We start from the raw sequence: 19498 nt of genomic DNA, 5'->3' as shown, positions 1-19498 counted from the left end.
CTGGTGGGAAGGGTGTGTGGGGTGCAGGCTCAGTGCAGTGAAAAACTGAATTGTAGAAGCTGCCATTGTGGAGTTACAGACCAGAAAGGACAGCTCCTGTTGTGAAAGCTGATACTCCTCAGTGAAATATCCTGCTTTCCATCCTGAAACTTCTGTTTGATGGTACCTTCTTCCATGTTCAATGTCTGCTTCAGATTGGAGAAGGGATCAGGCAGCAGCTCTGCCAGCAATGAGAATAAATGGAGGTAAAATGACAATCATGCTGCAGAAATCTGTGAGTTTCAGTATGAAATCTATGTAGCGTCTTACCCCCTTTAAAAAAAATTAGGAAAAAAATTACATTGTAACAATACACAAGATGCTGGTATGGACAACCATCTTATCTAAGCCCATTTTAAGCTCTAGGGCAGGGAAAACGAAATAATTTAAGGAATGCTTTGTCTTGTAAAACTCTCACTGCTCTAAACTGAAATTTCAAATCAGGTAGAAAAGTATCATACTTAAGATAGATATCTCACTCTGAAGGGACAGCCAATGTACCATTTTTGAAAGGTTCACAGCTCAGATGTTTCCAGCAATTCCTTTGGCATTCCTGAAGGTCAGTTTCTTGAGCACTTGTCTGTGCCCAGCAGACAATGCCCCATGCCCAATCCATGCAGAGCTCGAGTTTCCCCAGTGCCCCTGGGGCCATGCTAGCAGCAACCAGGAATTCAAGTAAGATCACTCCAGCTCTGCTGACTAAAATAACTAAAATCTTGTTCTGTTTACTAGCAGACTATTACTTCTTAGGCTGGAAGTTCAGCAGCAGCTCACCTAATGGAAGTGACATTTACATGGTAAATAGCAGAGTAGTGAGGGAAAGCAACATTTTTTTCATGTCCCAAAAAGATGATCTAGAGCAAGAGTCAGGTTCAGCATACTTAATAAGCACCTGATATAATGTGCAGCTCCTAATCTTTGAAGAATTTTTAGTGCATAAACTGTATTTTCTTAACACTTGAATTTGGTACAGTGCATGAGGAAGGAGCACACGCTAAATTAAGAGACACATCAAACCACAAAAAGTTACCAGTGAAGATCATCAAATTTTAGCAATAACAGAGATTCCCTGGCATCAATACTATGTATCAAAGCCGTCTAACAATCATGGCAAAAGAGGATGTGCATTCAATGTTACACAGCTGTCATAAGGGCTCCTCCAATAAATTTTATGCGGCCAATGCTTGTGATGTTGATGAGCAAAAGCTTTGTGAAAAATTGTTCCTGTTTGGTATGGGGCACAGCAGTGGGAAGGATGTGAAAGAAGCGTAGTGTGCGTTCAGCTGCTCTTGGAGCTGCCAAACAAGCATCCATGGCAGCCGCTTACCAGCCGGCAAACACAATGAGCATATTGATTTTCTAGGAGTAAATATCTGACAAAGATGTATGGAATAGAAGACAAAGAACAAAGTATTCCCTTCTGATAGAAATGTGTTTGCCATACATATTCATAGTTGGTCTAAGTGTTTGGAATGGACTAGAATGATCCAGTAACTCCAACCAGAGTGCCTGAATAGCCTAACACATCTCAAGATGAGTAAGAATCAGTGACTTGGGAGCTGAAAGCCGAGAGATTTAATGCGGCGATGAAGGCATCTGACCTGATGAGTACAGACGAGCCCCGTCTCGCCGTGCTGTTTGCTATATTTGTGCTGCTTTTCCTGCCATCCCGTGACTTAGCCTTTTCTATTTCACCTATTTAAGAATACCGTAATTTCCTTCTTCCCCCGGGCCTTACAGCTCAGCACAAGGCACCCGCCCGCCCGCGCCCCTCCCACCGGCTCCGCCGCCCTCCCGCGTCGCCTCCCGCCGCTGGCCCGTGTCCCGCCGGCCGCCCCGCAGCCCGGTGCATGTGCGGCAACAACATGTCGGCTCCTCTGCCCGCCATCGTCCCGGCCGCCAGGAAGGCCACGGCCGCCGTGAGTGTGGCGGGGCTCGGGCAGGGAGCGCGGGCAGGGAGCGCCGCCGCCCCGCTTTGTTGGCGCAGCGGCCGCGGGCGGGCGGGCTGGGGGCGAGGCGCGGCCGCGGGCGGGCGGGCTGGGGGCGAGGCGCGGCCGCGCCGCCGCTGAGGGGGATGGCGGGCGGGCGGCCCGGGCCGGGCGGGTCTCTCCCGTTCCTTGCCTTCCCTTGCAGAGGCGGGCCGGGCTCGGCACCTGGAAGGTCAGCGGTGCCCGCGGGGAGCGGCCGCTGATGGCGGCGGGGCCGGGGAGGGGAAGTGAGCGAAGCGGAGTTTTCTTCGGAGAAAGTGGTGCCGCGCTCCGAACCGCGCCTGACCTTGGGTGGGCGCCTGGGGCTCGTGTGCTTGTTCAGTGATCCTAAACCTCTGCCTTTGTTGTCTTTTTTTGTGTTGTTGCTGTTTTATTTCCCTCAGGTCATTTTTCTTCACGGATTAGGAGATACCGGGTGTGTATTCTGATCTATTGCATACTCAGTAGCTATTATACTTTCAAATACGACCTGCATATTTTAAACACGTGAGCAGTTAAAATTTACTTAAGCTTCTTATTTTGCCCTTTACTGAATGCAGCGGCCAACAGCAGATAGAACTTCACGTGTCCTGCAAAGATGGTGACAACTATTTGATTAAAATTTTCCACTAAGTCCTTGAAAACTTTACTCACCTAAATTGGTCTCAATATGATCTCACCTTTGTTCCTGAGACAAACTTTTTAGAAAAAGAAGTCTGTGGTTTTTTTGATCATTTGCTTTCCTGAGAGTGGATTTCTGTTTTTCCCGTGTTTTTCTAAATTTAGAGTTCCTTTTTATTCTAGACTAGTGGATTGTTGGTTTGCCAATGGCTGCTGTTAGTCCGTGGTTTCTTCATCAATATGTCATACTTACACTAAAATCCAGGCCTCTTTGATCTATGTAAGCAAACTCCAAAATAGTCACCTAATATCTACAGATTTTTGTCTCTGAAATATGGTCTTCAGACGCCACAAAAAGCCCCCTAAATAAAATGTGTAATGCCTTGTTGCCTTGCTCCTGTTATTTCCATGTTTGAGTAGAAATGGAAAGAAAGAGCAGGGAATTTCTGGGAGGCATTCTAGCTCTGGTGTAATGTTTCCTTTTGAAGCTTGTGTGTGCCCAGAAATAAGCATGCATTCATTAAAGCCGTTGAATTAACAGGTTAAGAGAGTGTTGAAGCCTTTTTAGTGGAAGACTTTAAAGAAATTGGCACTTAGATACTGAAAATAAGTAGCATGAATGCTTTGACTATGGAATTGGCACTTAGATACTGAAAATAAGTAGTATGAATGCTTTGTCTATTGTGCTCCCTCGTGGCCAAAATTACATAGTATTTTTTTAAGAACCTTTTTTTTTTTTGTTACCTGGAACTTGAATGTTGCATCTAGGTTGAAACTTGCTATGTTATTTTTTCCAAAGTGCTAACTAAAATTAGCTGTCAGAATTAAAACTTGCATAACCTTGGCATTTAGTAAGTTAAAGAAGAGTCAAGTCCATGCACTTGGCAGTATTCTACAAGTGGAGGTTTTTGCTCTGATTTGTTGTGCTGACACAACACCTTGTTTGCATTACCCCTCTTCCTTTCTGCTGGTAGAAGGCAGCTGAGGCAGCAGTACTGCCTGCATCTTGGCACCAAATGTTCAGCAAGTGATTGCAGAATCTTTTGAGCTTTTGGAATTTGAGTCCTTGCAAATTGTCTTGGTGTTTGTTTTGGCAGGGGGTAAAAAACAGAGACTTTCTCTTTAACCTGAGTTGTATTCCCTAGACAAGGTGGTATTTCCATTTCAATGTCGGAGCTAATGCACAGCCTCAATCTTGCAAATGCAGTGAGCATACTGAAACGTCTGCATTTGACAAGACATGACACCTCTGTGGAAATACAGTGATTTAGGTGTATTTCTTCTTCTAGTCTGCTGCAGATTAGATCAGATACACTGCCTCTGACATTACTGTTGTTTGTGGTTTTTTTAAGTAAAAGCTGTAGGAATGACCCAAAAAATTGTCTGAAGCAAACCTATTAACAATTTTATAACTTCCCCCAGTTTAAACTGACCTGTTCCACTTCACATGAATTTCTAAATTGATCACTTCCATTTACCAGCTGCATTTTTCTTACTCTGGAAAGTGTTTAACAGAGGTTACATGCTTTTTCTGTCTTAGCTCCTGTATAAATGGCATTTAAAGATTGGTACATACTTGTCAAAATCTGAACAAAAGGTGCCATATAGAGAATTGTTCTAAGGAGTCTGCATTAGTATGTACACAATGTTGCTTTTCAAATTTGTCAACTTCATAATTGGCTAAAATATGTCCCTAAATTCTTATGTAACTATTTTTTCTCAGTGGTGTTTCTCCTTTAGACTATTATTCAACCCTCTGTGATACTGCAAATATTGTGCAAATCATATTTCCTGCAATTTGTTAATAATATATCTAAAAGTACTAGTGGGAAGTAGGCTGAGATACTACTGTCAGTGCTTCAAATGTCAGATAGCATGCATTAATTAACTTTTCAGGATGGTATTAAAACTAAACCAATCATGCCTTTATGGCTGGTCTGCTGTCGGTCTGATTACTTCAACTGTATCACTAACGAATTTGTTAGAGGTGTTCTCTGCTTGGAACCAAATTCCCAGTATCTAATTTAGTGGGTGAGTTAGGAATACTAAATGATGAGGAAAAATCAGGAAATATAGGTGAAATGAGTGTTCTGGAAAGCCAAGTGCAGGCATGTGCAGTGGCTGTGCATGGGTTCAGATTTGGGTCAAGGTCATTTCCTGTCTAGATGAGGCCTGGAGTGAGTCTTGACCTTACACTCTCCAGTGTTCTGGTTTGGGGGAAGCTCATTATCTTACCTGCTGTGCAGATCTTGTTTTGTTATGGACATTCATACACAGTATCTGCTTGAGATTAAAAAGCAACTGCAATCTGGGGTGTTGTTTAGGATTGCCTGAATCCAAGAGCATTCAAGCTGAGCTGGAGTTAATAGGGCTAATTGACTGGGTTGGATCCATGTGGAGTTAGCTTAGGTGTCAGTTTGCTACTGTCCCATGTCAGGAAATGTGGTTCACAGAATGCCAAGTTGGCTGTCAGAGAAGCTGTCTGAGCTCTGGAGGAGCAGCAAAGCACCCTCTGTGCTGCCTGGAAGCAGGATACCTGTGTGCATCTGTTCTGGCACACAAATTATTAAAGCCAGACAGATACAGAGTGGGCTTTGCCTGCAGCCAAAGTGATATTTCTGTAGCTGCACCACAACTATGGCAGCCAAATTAGATCAAGTCTTCCTGACTATATATATGCCACAAGCATTCAAGGGCTGAAAAAACCTTCTAACTTTAGTACTACATTCATAGTATACTGTGGTTGATGTAAATATTTTCTAAAAGTGTGTTTATATTGATCTAATTCAGCATGTTTCATACTTGGTCTGTGCTGATGCACCAGTTCAGAAATAAGAGCTAAGCCAAGACCCAAAAGCAGTTGAAAATGTTTTTGTCAACAGGCACGGATGGTCAGAAGCACTTGCTGGTATCAAAAGCCCCCATGTGAAATACATTTGCCCACACGCGTAAGTTTGTAACTTTCTTCTTTTACCTTTTTCTGTAGAGACATCATCTGTTAAAACACTTGTGCAGATGTCAGAGAGACACCTCAGAAGTGAGATGGTATCTGACTATCCCTGCATTTTTGTTTTTTATATAAAAGCCCATTCTAAAATAGTGTTGATGCTATTAAGTGTTTTTTGTTTTCAGGAAATTCTGTGTGATTTACTTTGGGATAAAACTTCATTTTTATTTGTACTTTGGTTCGGGTACTTATTCAGACTGAAAACATACTTGTAAAGTTTTAGGTACAAAGTTATAGTATTTTGACTTTTTTCCCAGTGAATTGAGTTGTTTGTTGGTTTCTTTTTTTTCCCCAACAATCTTTTGTCAAAAACAGTTTTATCAAGGAATTTTTTTTTGTATTTTACTTACCATTACACTCAATTTGCATTAGCCAGCTGTACTTAAACTTGGGTGTGTGTATAGTAGATTGAAACTTGCTGTAGGTTACAAAGAAGTTTAAAGATTAACAGTATAGTTAGTATTATTAGATTATTAGATTAACAGTATAGTTGCAGTATTATATATATATATATATAATTTTCAGCAAGTGCAATTTGAGCTAACTTTGTGTTCAATTTGAGAAGTGAAATACTTCTAAGCATAATCAGGCACCAGTAAATAAGGCAGTAAGATCTATCTGCTCTTGATTTGGTGGTAGAAAAACTAATAAGCTATAATCTTAATTTATTTTAACACAAAATTCAGATTGTCTCTTGCTCCAATGGTCTTGGCAGACATGGAGCAGAGATGATAGGGAGAGAAGGAAGCAATGTTTTGGTGGATTACTGAGCTGTGGTTTATTTATTTATTTTACCACATGTCCCAGCTTTGCTGAACCATTCAAAAGGAGCTTAGCAATATCTGCTGTTTTCTTTGCTTGCCCTTTGTCTTCTTTCAGTCCTTCCCCACGGAACTTATGCTGCTCAGTTGCTATAGATTAAAACTCAATCCAGGTTTGATCCATGGCATGATCCCCTGAAGCTGCCTTGCTGTGGCTGAAGAGATGGCACAGGGCTGGGAGGGAGCTCAGCAGTGAGGGCAGGTGCTGCCCAAGCAGATTCAGCTGCAGAAGCAGGCATGGCCAGGCTCCACCATGTGCTGCTTTTGGCTGCTTCCTGGTTATGCTGCTGTATAGGGTGCCTTAATCCACTGGACTTGTGAATGGAACTGTGATAAATAATTCCTAATTACAAATAAGTAAATGATATATGTATATTAAAAAATGTATATGAGATATATGCACTCACACACATGCACATTTAAAGCAGCCCATTACTGTTTTGCTTGCTCTCCATAGAGAGTGGTAATTCAACCCTGAATATTAAATGTGTTTGAGCTGGCAGGTTTCAAGAGAGTTTCTTCAGTAGATGCTGCAAAACAACTAATGTTAATTACTGTTTAAAAGTAAGACAGAGTTAGAGGATATGCAATTTCATGATGTTACTGCATCTGTATTATTAATTTCAGTATATATCTTATGTCAGAAGTGTTCATTCTCATTTCTAGGCCAGTTATGCCTGTTTCTTTGAACATGAACATGTCTATGCCATCCTGGTAAGTATTTTTTCAAATGCAGACGGTTCTAATCAAATTATATCTGGGGCTATGAACTCATTGTTCTTAATTTAAAATCATGAACAACCTGAGTATCTGGTTTTAATCACATACAAGCCTAAACCATTTTACTTTAGATATTTTCTTATAAAATAACAGAACTAAAAGGGCTGTCATGAGTACATTCTAGTTATCATTTTGTATCTGTGGTAGTGATTATTCCTCAGGACTAATCTGTATATCTTAGAACAAAACCCCATTTTATTCTACAGGTATGGTCTGTAGTATGCATTGTGTCTGAATTCCTAGACAGTAGAAGCAGAGACTTGGAGTGGAAATATTATTGCTACTAGTGAGCAGTATTTGCTGGGTCAGTAGGATATGTAGAAACTGTTCTTTAGAACATCCATTCTGAATAGAGAACAAGAAGAACATGGTAGATTTCAATGATCTGAAACCAGTCTTCAGTTTTATTGGATTTTGGGCTTTCCCCCCTCCCCCCAGAGTAACTTGTGATTGTTTTTCTTATATTTCTTCAAACTGTATTTTAATTTCTACATGCAGCAAAATTCCTGCTAATATTTTTTGAGCAAATATCAAAACTGTGCTGCTTAATCTGCAGTAAGTTACAGAAGATGTCAAAACTCAGAAAAGCCTTGTTGACTAGATCTAGTCTTTTAAGCCACATTCACAGATTGTGCACTGTTTCTTGTGATCTATGGGTAGTTGGTAATAAACAATATGACAGCTAACATTTTTGTCTGGAAAACATCCAGATTTCATTATTTGTGTATTAAGGAAGTGGAATGGATGCTCTAATGAGTAATGCTCTTGTTGATGTTTTTGTAAGGTTTGATATCATTGGACTTTCTCCAGATTCACAGGAAGATGAAGCTGGGATCAAGCAGGCGGCGGAGAATGGTATACTTAGGAGTATTTTTTATGTCTTAAAAGTACTTCCAGGTATTCTTGAAAATTACCTATCAGTCTGAAACAGGTTTTCTAAAGCCAATATTTTTTAGGGAAAAGAATATGTGTATATGGTATTATCACTGACCAAAGTTTAGCTAGATGAATTGTTTATTTTTTGTTTGTTTTTTAACTTTATTAGTAAGTAGAGTAATTCACCAGTATAAACAGTTCATACTCTGAAATATGGGAACAAGTGTAGGTTTTTTTAAAGAGCTTTTGGGTAGTGCAGCAGGTCAGAGCAGTATTAGCATCCAGTTGTGTTGCTTTTACTGGGAAGAGGATGCCATCTTCCCAACACTGGTGCTTTTGCAAAACCTATTTGCATATATTTCTCTTTGGAAATGATACAGTGGCACTGACATTTCTGACTGTAGTCTAGATCTTCTGGTAGTTTTAATGTATAGAAGCCTAGATTTTCATTTCACTAGCTTTCTCTTGATGCCAGAAAGAAGGCATTTTTCCTCTTCTGGACTTTCTAGAGAATGGAGTGGATTTTAACAGCTGGCCTTTATTTATGTTGCAGTTAAAGCACTGATAGATCAAGAAGTAAAAAACGGAATTCCTTCTAATAGAATTATTCTGGGAGGCTTTTCTCAGGTAAGGTATGGTTGGAAAGAACCATTGTCTTTTTTCTAGGGAAGTAACCTAGCTTTATTAACTTCAGAAACCCAGACACTTTAATTGAAATCAGCTGGTGTTAGATGCCTCTAAAATTTTAAGGTGCCAATTTTCCTTTGCTTTAACAAATGAAGTTTTTTGGTTTTATGCAAATAATTACTGTTTGCTGGAAAATGAACATGCATGTGTAAAAAAAGTACTAAAATATAGTGTCTGTTTAAAATCTTTATGCACATAAGCTACATAGTTTTGCTTGAAAATTTTGGTAGTATTTTTAATTGAATTTGGTGGTCTGGATTTATTAGGGGAATCTTTTCCTTTACACCTGTAAGGCATCTGTGGTAGGTAGGTCAGTTGATCAATTGGTCCATTCATCAACTCCGCCAGTCTGCATGCAAATGAATTAAATATTAAAGTGGTGATAATACTGTTGTGATAAAATTATTACAGTGATAAAATGTTGTGAGAATAGTCTTTGGTTTTTGGGGTTTTTTAAACAACTGTTAGTTACAGTAAATTTGCTGGCTTACCTCTGAATTGGCCACATGGACTTGGAAGAGAGGAGAAAAAGCAAAACAAACATTGTACATAAGTACTGGTTTTAGTTGTTGGCTCTAAAGAAGAATAGATTGCAATAGGAAAAGACTTTTAAAGGAGAAATCAGGGATTTTGAAGCAAACATTAAAAGAACTTTACTGTCATTATTCTAATAAAACTTATATCTCTTTATTTTAGGGAGGTGCTTTATCATTGTATACAGCTCTTACAACACATCAGAAATTAGCAGGTGTCGTAGCCCTCAGCTGCTGGCTTCCTCTACGGGCTTCTTTTCCTCAGGTATTTTTTTCTTTCCTGAGATGATTTGCACTTGGGGAATGAGTATCTCTGAAGATTGAATCTTGTGCAAGAACTAGTGGTCATCATTATTACCAGATGACTGTTGTTTGATAATTTGGAAGTTTTTAAAATAGGGCCTTAAAATTTTACATTTTATTAAGTAAGGAAAATGAAGAAACACTCAGTAGCTATTTTTGCTTAAAATGACACTATTAGAAAATTTAAAGGATAGAACAAATTTTCCTTGAAGGTTAATTTTCTGTCTGCCATTTGTTCCATTGCAAGGCACTATCTTATTAGAGACTGAGTGTTTGAGCAAAGTTTCAAGTTTTTTACTTGGCCAGAAATGATGACTTTCTGTTACAAAACTTTTTGTCAAAATTTTATTTGCAAGTCTTTGAGCTTAATGTGTTGTCAGGAACAGAGCTTACTTCATAAGGAGCTGCTTGCAGGCTATACATTGTACTATTTCCCCTCAGAATTCAATTTGCTTGTCATGTCACAGGGTATAGTGCCATGGTTTTTTTTATTTCAAAGGTGTTAGCCTTATCTCCACTTAGTGTCTCCTTCTTCTCTTCTCCTGTCTAATTCCACCCCTCCTAGGGCCCTATCAGTGGTGTCAACAAGGATATTGCTGTTCTTCAGTGCCATGGGGACTGTGACCCCCTGGTTCCTGTAATGTTTGGTTCCCTCACTGTTGAGAAGCTGAAGACTATGATAAATCCAGCCAATGTAACCTTCAAGACTTACTCTGGCATGATGCATAGTTCATCTCTTGAGGTAATTTTCTAAATACACCCTGTTTTAACTGGTTATAGTTAATTCTTTTTCTTTCAAAACTAATATTTATAGGCTTTTTGTGGGGGGGTTAGTTTTTGTTTGTTCTGTTTGTTTTGGTTTTGTTTCCTTTTTTTTTTAATACATGCTTCATGCTGTTTATTTTGATGAGTTACTGAATTTTGGGCTAAAAATCATCCAAAGCAGAAGTTTGTATGACAGATGAGAACTTCCTTGTAAGATTGTGTTTAGGGCACTAGGCGACTTGGTCTATAAAATGCTCTTTTTCCCAAATTTTTATTATTTGCTTAGTTAAAAAACCTAATTAGAATTAAAAGACAAATTCTCGTAGCATAAATCCAAGATGGTGTTTTGGAGAGAAGAATCCTGGTAGTTCTGAGGAGGGAGACATTGAAGGAGTAGGGAGGGAGGTCTGACACTATGGAAGAGGCAGCCTCAGAACCTGTATTTATGGTTCTGGCTCAGCAGACAGCTGAGCTGATGTAAGAACTTCCTGCTGCCAGAAAGGGGTGGACTCCTTCTGCTCCTGACCTCGTGGCCCTCACTTCCTCCTTCTACCGGGGCTCTGGGACGGATCAGAAACTTCCTTGAACAATTTGAATTTGCTAAAATGGCAAAAGCTGCAGCCTTCAGTGTTTGCAGCCATAGGGAGCTGGAGCATCAGAACTCAACAAAGTGATGAGAGCAAGAAATCAAAGAGGAAGCAAAGAACAGATTTGCCAGCATCAGTAACATTGTTAATTTAGATTGTTGCATCTTGTGGGAGCTGTAACTTTGAAGAACCTCTTTGTAACATTTACAGAGTAGCACTGCATTTAGCCTGTAATATTGCTGAGCTGTTACACAAATATATTAGTATGTGGTCTTTCTTACAACAGTAACTTAATTAAAAAAAAGATTGCCATGGATTAGTTTCTCAGTCTTGTTTGCTGTATTTCTTTTCCTTAAGGAAGGAAGCATGTTGAAAATGAAACTGGATGGTTAGGAGAAGGAGTTGTTGGCTTTTCATGCTGCTGCTAACTTGTAAAAGTTTAAAGTGTAAAGGAAGCTATGGCCTTAGCTACACAGTCAACCTGGTGCTATCAAGATCACTTGATATGTAGCTTGCCTATTCAGCTCCAGAGGAAAAGTAGTCTTTGCTTTTTTTCTTGTATTTTAGCCTCTGCTAAGGGCGTATCAGCACTGTGAAGTTATCAGCCTTGACTTGTGTGCAGAGTGGTAATTAAGTAACTGATTGCTCAATATTTCTAGCCCAGTTGCTCATTATAACTCAAATGTTAAAGCATGATTTAATGTAGCTGATTACGTAGTAGTAGAGGGCTTCAACTAATACAGACTTTTATCTTTAAACAGGAAATGATGGATGTAAAACAGTTCATAGACAAACATCTACCTCCCATAGACTGAATTTATGTGTGAGAAGCCTTCTATATAAATACACCAGCATCAACTGTGGTAGAGTGGTAAATCTTTTCATATGCCTGATAGGAAACATTATTTCTATACCTGCAGTGTTACTACTGTGTTGCAAATTTATACTTACAATGAAGATTAAATAATGCACATGTACAAGAAATTATAATCTTTTTAGTATTTTTCAGCCAGTGCTGGGAAGGATGTGAATGAGGGAACTAGGTAACAATTCAGAATGTAACTGTTTTAAAATGTCAGATTATTTTTTTTTCTTGATTGCAGAATTTCAAACTATTTGTACAAGTAATAAAAAACTAAATTTAAGTGAGCAACATAGATGTGACCAGTTAAGTTTTACTTGAAATGTGATTTGTTCTTTCTTTCTTCATTGAAAACACATGGCATTTCTTTTATGTAATGAATGCATAAAGAACACGTCATAAAGCACAGTGGGCATAAAGTACAGAACATGTAATGTAGTGGGCATATGATGGTAGAATAAATGCTCCCAGGGATAAAACTTAAGGATTATATGTTAATTGTTCAACAGATAAGAAGGGTAGTTCTATAATGGCTAGAAGTCAGCAAAGGTATTTCTTATATTTAAACCACCTCAATTTTAAAATGTTCATATAGATAAATACTGTGGAAATTCTAAAGGGACTCATTCCTTATTAGACTGTTGTTTGTCTTATTGTCTTTTTTCTTTTAAACTCATTGCGAATGTTGACTTGGAACAGAATTCTGAAAAAGTGCAGAGGATTAATTTGAGTTTTGTTTATAAAATTTCTTGTTTTCATACTGAATATTCATTCATCTGATGCTACATTTGTAGTTTTAATTTGTTTATGTATTTCACATGAACAACTACAGAATATTGTTTTGATTTTTTTTTCTCTGTATTTTGGAGAAAATAACTGAAAATAGTGCATGTACGTAGTTCTGTGTGTTGTTGAACTCTTATCTGTAACACACACTTATTTGAATTATTTTGTGTTAGAAATATAAGTGCAATTGGGATATAACTTAGCTAAACTTTAAAGTGATACTTTTAGATAATACCATATAATACCTTCTCTTATTACATGTTGAGACTTGATTTTTTTTCTGAATTGGAACAAAGCATTTTCTTTTAAAATCTATCCTTCTACATTTCCCCAGATCAGTATAGCCTAGGAATATAAAGACCTATCCTGGGACAAAAAGAGTAAATTTACAAGATACAGAATGTTTCTTCTTTCAGAACTTTAAAATTGTAGAATGCACTAGTTTACAGGAGTTGATGCACACTCAATAGCTTTTTTTCTGTTCAGAGCCATAATTTACTGCTGGGAGCAGCTGTTCTGTAGCATTCAGAGGCTGTCACCACGCTAGGAATGTTTAAAACAATGCACTACACTTTTTACTGCATAATTTGCTGCATAACAATGTTCTATCCTGTAATATGCTTTCAGTCAAAGACTATTTCTATTTTGGATGTATCTGTCATGTCAGCACTGTGCTGCACACCTGATTTTAAGGTACTTTTCCTCTCGCAGGGGTCCTCTTACAGTGTATGTGGATTTGCATCAGGTATCTGCCAGTACAAATACATACGTGAGGAATTGCACCTTTATATCTCTCCTCTAATTGCTGCTGCCAGAGATCTGACCTGTTTACCTAGTCTGAGTAACCAGTTAACCAGTTTTCAGCTTTTTTTTTTTTAATGTTGCACTTCATTTTTAGGAAGCTGCTTCTTTTCTAATCCAGTTTCTCTGGATTATTAAACATCTTTTCATATGTAAAATTGAAAAAGCGTTTTTTTTTCCTAAATGGTAATGAAACAGTTTTAGATATTCCATCTGTGTAGTTAAGAGGGCATTTTTTATTAGCTTTGAAGTTTAATTAGTAATTTCTCTCAGTCGCTCTCTTCTATAGATCTGCCAATTTGTCTTTCAGTTAATTTAGTTCACAGAAGAAACCATAATATTCTTACTGTAGTTGTGCCAAAGTTTTCTTGAGAAAACATTATGTCCTAGCTTGGAGTCATTCCCAAATTGCATTAGCTGATTTTGCAATTCTACTAAATTGCAGTCTTGGTAAGCAAACTATATGTTATTTCTCCTAGTTTTTAGATTTCTTTTCATTCCCCTATTGTCTAAATAATTCCCTGAGCATTGGTGTATTTCCAAAGTTCTTGCACAAGCTTCTAATTTTTCCTTCATTGTTTTCATGTTCTGTTTGTAGATTTGTTGTTAACTCTGTCCATCTGTCTTAACTTCTAATTGACTGTGTGCTCATTTCACATATTTTTCCTTCTGCAAGAATTAGTTTTAAAAAGTATTTCCAAGATGTTAAAATGGGATCTGCCCTAGCTTCCTTCTGTGTTAGCTCCATAACACTTTCTTCAATTTGGTGAACTGTGTTTACAGTTTGTGGTCACCTTCTAGTACTTAAACGCTCTAATCCAAGTCAGCTTCAGCTGTCACTGTCATGATGCTTTCAGATGTTTTTCTAGCAATGCTTTTTATGTGTTAACTTTGTTCAAACACTCAGCTATCATAACAAGACTCTTTTTCATGTTGTTTTGCTGCTTGCTATATCTACAAAGAGCTGTGTTACCAAAGTCTGTATAAGTAAATGTTTTGACTTACTTTGAATTTCTGTATTCTAGGAAGAATATTCCTCCTTGTTTTTTTTAATCCAGGAGTGCATGTTTATATTGTGGTTGGGAGTTCTTAAAGAGCCCAGAAGCTATAGAAAACTTCAAGTCTGTGTGTCCTCCCATATTACACTGTGTATGTAGAGCTCCTGTCTTTTATAACTTCCCAGCTGGTTTGAAACTTTGTGTATGATCTTGCAGCTGAACATCTTCTCTACCTGAAGTGATTTGATGCTGGGATTGTTGTTATAATGCATGTACTTGAGGCTGAATAATAGCTCAGTCTGATGGGGGAGTTTTCATAGTATTCTATTAAAATGGAGAAGTTGGACTGTCAGTGTTCTAAATATGAATGTCCTATCCTCTTAAACTACAATTTGAAATTTTCCAATACTGTCTATTCTTTGTAATGGGAGACTTTCCACCAAAGGAGATGATGTCTATCAAACCTGTGAAAGCATTGATAAGAAAATACCTTGCTTGCAGCTCAGCTTGTTTCAATGGGTATCTAACTCCTTAAGGTGTTCTTAATTCACAATGGTACTTAAACTGGACTGCAGTTTTGTGCTGTCAGAAGTCTGACTTGGAATATATTGCCCACTTTTGAATAAACATGTTGAATTGCATATTATAAGCCAAATTTTCCAGCTATTCTTGAGGTAAAACTTTACTTGGGTCTGTACTGTGGTGAGGGCTGTATGATTTGGTCTCTTTGTCCTATCTTGTATAATTACAACACAGTAGATTGATAAAAGTACTGTACACTGTAACTGGTATTAGAACTGTTAATTAAAACATGTTCTCTCTAGTAGAGTATACTGCACTTCATTGAAATCATTTGGATGCATCTTTTATGTAGAGGTCTTATTTGGGTTGATGGATATGACTGAGGGCAAACTGTAAGATGTTAATGAAGCCATATGTAAAAGGCCTGTCTCTTAAATTTTACAAATCCTGAACAATTATTCCTTGTGTTAAGACATATAAGCCATTTATATTTACTATAAACATCTAAAATGTAATTTATTTTATTAATTTTATTTATGATAAGAAATCTTAACTTTGGAAATTATTTCTGTACTAGGGAAAATGTAAGAGCTTTCAATTTTTAATCATTGTGAAATAAATTTCAATTGGTATTTGGACAAGTACTAAAGATTTTTTCCATATTTACCTGAAGGAAGTTGAGCTTTTATGTGCTGTGAAACAGGCACTCTAGAGGCTCCTTGGAAATGTATTGTATGGTAATGTGTGCATACTATAATACAGAAGAACAATGATTTGTAGTTACTGAAAAAAAAAAATCACTTACCAAGTTAGGTTTTGCTATTTGTTGAAAGAATCCTAAGTATGATTGGAGGGTGGTTTTCAAATTCTGGGTTAATTTTATTTTAACTTGTTTTCTTGGAATTTGCGATAATTTTGAAACATCAAAGAAATTAAGTTATTTTCTAGTAAAGTTATTCTAGGACACTGAAGAGCCCAAGTCTTCTCACTCTGGATTGCTGCACCATTCTCTGGATGTTCTGTGCTGTTGGAAAGGCTTTGAAGTTGATTAAGGTTTGGCATACACACCACTTCACAGATTTTTTAGAGAGACAATTTTCAGGTCAAGGGTTACATGTGCTATTTAGTTTAATATTTGAGGGCAATCAGTGCTATACATAGTGCAGGGTATTCCAGAGAAAAAGTGGGATTATCTGGGAAGAGAGGGAATGGAGTGTGTGTGTGGTAAGGGCAGACTTCCCCCTTCAAGCAGCTTAAAGCAACTTAAAGGCTACTTGTCTCCACAGACTGCAATGTCCAAAAGTCAGTGTGGAGTACAATGAGGAATTTCATAAATGTATGGGAATGTGTGGTAGATGCAGTGCTCTGTGTGAATAGGTTGTGGCAAATCAAGAGTCTAAGAAAAGCTAGTAACAATAAAGATGCAATATTACACAGAGCAATCAACCAGTTTATATTTTTTGAAAAATATTTTGAGTAATGTTCAGTTTCTATTTACTTTCAGTCCTGGCATCTCTGATAAGGTAATTGTGAGGAGAAAAATTGCCTAAAACTAGCATAGTAAAAACCCCCAAAACAAGACAATGTAGTGTATCAAATTTTATCAATTATAGTATTAGAGCAGTGGTGTAAGTGAAGAACATGACTCAAGAAGTTTTCAGAATGTCTGTTGGTTAAATTGAAAATGTGATTCTTTGAAGATTAATAGCTGTAGAACAGATTTCCCCTTCTGGCCCTGCCCCCTCCCCACCCCTTTTTTTTCTTTCCTTTTCATTGCTTGCCACTCTCATCTTACCACATTTGCCTTTGGGATAACAGATTTTATTAATTGTCTTGGAGTTGAACAGGTACCTTTGATGTAGCTGAATAAAGTTGATATAAACAAAGTACTTGTATAATTTAATGAATGTCCACAAAGTGAACCAGTAGATAATGGTTTTCTTTTAGGACCAATTACAAGAAAAGAGCAACCCATTGCCTCCTTTTTTATCTGCAAAACTAGTAAAACTTCAAAACTTCCAGCCAGTTTGCAGAGGTGTAGTGAACTTGCTTCAGGCATCTAAGTGGGAGGTTTAGCTTGTGCTTGTCAGGAGAAAATAGACTTCCCTCACCTAAGGTTTGTTTTAAAGAACTACTTCTGTGCATTAACAGATGGAGCAGATGGAGTCTGAATGTCCCTAGGTTGGGAATACAAGTAAACTCTTAAAGTAGTTTGTGCTTGAAATAATTTGCTAGCTGTATTGTAGTATTTGAAATTAACAGAGAGGATCTTTAAAAGGCTTAAATATTTTAAGTCTATATTAAAAAAATAGATAAAGTTACCACAGAATAGAGAAGTCTAATGAACTTAAAAACTCTAGAAACTAAAATAGAAGTAAAAAATCCCAAAACATTAGCTTAATTTTTTTATATATTTGAATGCCTAACATTACTGCTTCTCAATTGAAAAAAGTGAAGACATTTTGAAAAAGTAAGTAGCATTTTGAAAAAAGTAAATAAAAAAACCCAACTCATCTGTTGTATAGCTATAGAACAACTAATCAAGATGTTTATTGCTATTTTTCAAGTTTTTGAACAAAATCTTGTTATGAGAAATTGGAACTTCCATTTGCTATAGCTCCCCTTATTTGCCTGTGATTGGAGTCATCTCCTCTTCCTCTGCAAAGGCTGGTGACCACTTGGCTGATTCAGACCAGCTGAGATTCTGGAAGATCTAAGACATTGCACCCAGGGCTCAGATAAAGAGGAGATGGTTAATAGCCATAACATTGTTACATAAAAGGTTTTGCAATGCTGTGAATGTTATATATTCAACAGTTGTATTACTACCCAATTAGAGGAGCTTTTCCATACAGAATATCAGTCCTGAAAATGTAGGATTTTAAGTGCCTTGATAGCAGTTCAGAGATTCTTTACTTCAAATTCTGCAGTAGTGAATGTGCTGCTGTGTTGCCTCTCCTGCCCCAAATTTCTGAAAATGCTATCTCATATCAAAAGAGACTAGTTAGTAAAAATTGACATTATTTCATAAGTTCACTCTTTTAGGAAGTGTCATCTCTGCCTGCTAAGTCTTAGTATTGCAGAAGGCCCCATGGTCCAGCAAATGAGAGCTGGACACAGGTTTTCTGCATGAGCAGGTGTGCAATACCCTTTAGAAAATGTTGCAAGAGAAAAGTGAGGATGTGCCATAACAGGTAAGTGCAGTGCAATGCACAGTGTGTTATTTCTTCTATCTAATGTGTTAATTTAGGAGAATGATGCTAAACAGACAGGAAAAGGTCAGTTAGGTTGTTTTTCCCTCTCCTACTCCTCTTTGGACTTGGAGTGACATGTTATAGAAGAGACTGATGCTGAACAAAGCTGCTTGGTTTAGAACCAGCTAAAAGAGAACAAGCATGAGGAGTGCTGTGTGTTCCTTTTCCTTAAAGACTTCCTGTCCCCAGGGTGGTGGAGCAGCTGAAATAAAGAATTTGTTTAGTACGGTTCAGTTAATTTATACTGTTCTGGTATTGTAGCATACAATATAAATAATGTGAGCTGTATTATGTTTTCTTTTAATGCATCTACTTGCAAAAAATGAAAAGGGTATGCATTGCCATCTGATTATTCTTTGATTTTCCTACTGAAATATTTCTCTGATGATACTTTTTAAAGCTTAGAAATTAAATAAGTATGATATGCTTTCCTTTTATAAGTGCTCTCATGGGATTTAATTTATAATTGTCAGTTTTTCACCTGGTACATTTTGGATGTCAATAGATTTCATCTGCATTTTGAACTCTTTCCATGCATTTCCAGTGAAGTAGGTGTTGAATTGTATTTTTAAAAGAAATTTTAGAAAAATCTGGATGACTTTATTCCAGAGTTTAAATGCATTTAAACTAGCCAAAGTGACTGATTTGAGATTTTTAGTTTTGTGATTGTATTGTCCCTGACCTAACTTGTACCTACTGTAGAATATGTACAAGCTCGTTGATCCTGTAGTGTAGCAATAGCTCTGAGCTACCAACACCCTGTGTGTTGTTTTTATCATTTATGTGATTGTGGTCAATCACATAAATGAATGATGCTAAACTTCATTTGAGGTTAGCATCAGGTTAAATGCTGGTGTTTGATTATTACAGGTACTAGGTAACTAAATCTAGACAAAATGGAATTAAAACTGAAATGGCACAATCCCTTAAATGTTGTGAGAAGATGCTTTCTGTTATTTTTGTCTTCCCAAAATCTGCTCCTGAATGAAAAGGTATTCTTTTCCTTAAAAAATATTTTCTTTGTTCTTGTGGGGTTTTTTACCCCCTGTTGGGCAGAATAAACAAAAAAGCAGCAGACAAAGTTTTTGTATGTTTGTCCAGTTCATGGCCCAGATCTAACCTGGGGGAAGATCCTGTGTAGGTCCCAAATAATAATTAGTTTTTTCTAATATGTGCAGGCCTTAAAGTTGGCCATGGTGTTCATTAAGCAGGATGGAGAAGTGCCCAAACCCCACCTGTCTCTATTTGGCTTCAAAACACAGGACAGTCTTGCTGCTCAGTGCATGACA

At 37.6% G+C, this 19498-nt stretch overlaps 1 protein-coding gene across 1 annotated transcript; it reads left to right on the top strand.

Annotated features, from left to right (window-relative positions):
- The first annotated feature begins 1607 nt into the window (after nucleotides 1–1607).
- Nucleotides 1608–15256, top strand: LYPLA1 (lysophospholipase 1). Its single transcript, XM_071419511.1, has 9 exons — nucleotides 1608–1958; nucleotides 2411–2442; nucleotides 5510–5575; nucleotides 7122–7169; nucleotides 8020–8090; nucleotides 8665–8738; nucleotides 9495–9596; nucleotides 10200–10376; nucleotides 11748–15256. Exons 1-9 carry the CDS (start codon nucleotides 1890–1892, stop codon nucleotides 11799–11801), a joined length of 693 nt encoding a protein of 230 aa, XP_071275612.1. The 5' UTR covers nucleotides 1608–1889; the 3' UTR covers nucleotides 11802–15256.
- The last annotated feature ends 4242 nt before the right edge of the window (nucleotides 15257–19498 follow it).

Source organism: Agelaius tricolor, unplaced genomic scaffold, assembly GCF_023055355.1.
Source record: "Agelaius tricolor isolate 1412-34295 unplaced genomic scaffold, bAgeTri1.0.p SCAF_2, whole genome shotgun sequence".
In the NCBI taxonomy this organism is placed as follows: Eukaryota; Metazoa; Chordata; class Aves; order Passeriformes; family Icteridae; genus Agelaius; species Agelaius tricolor.
Note: the sequence above shows the minus strand (reverse complement) of the source record. Positions and strands in the feature narration are given on the sequence as shown.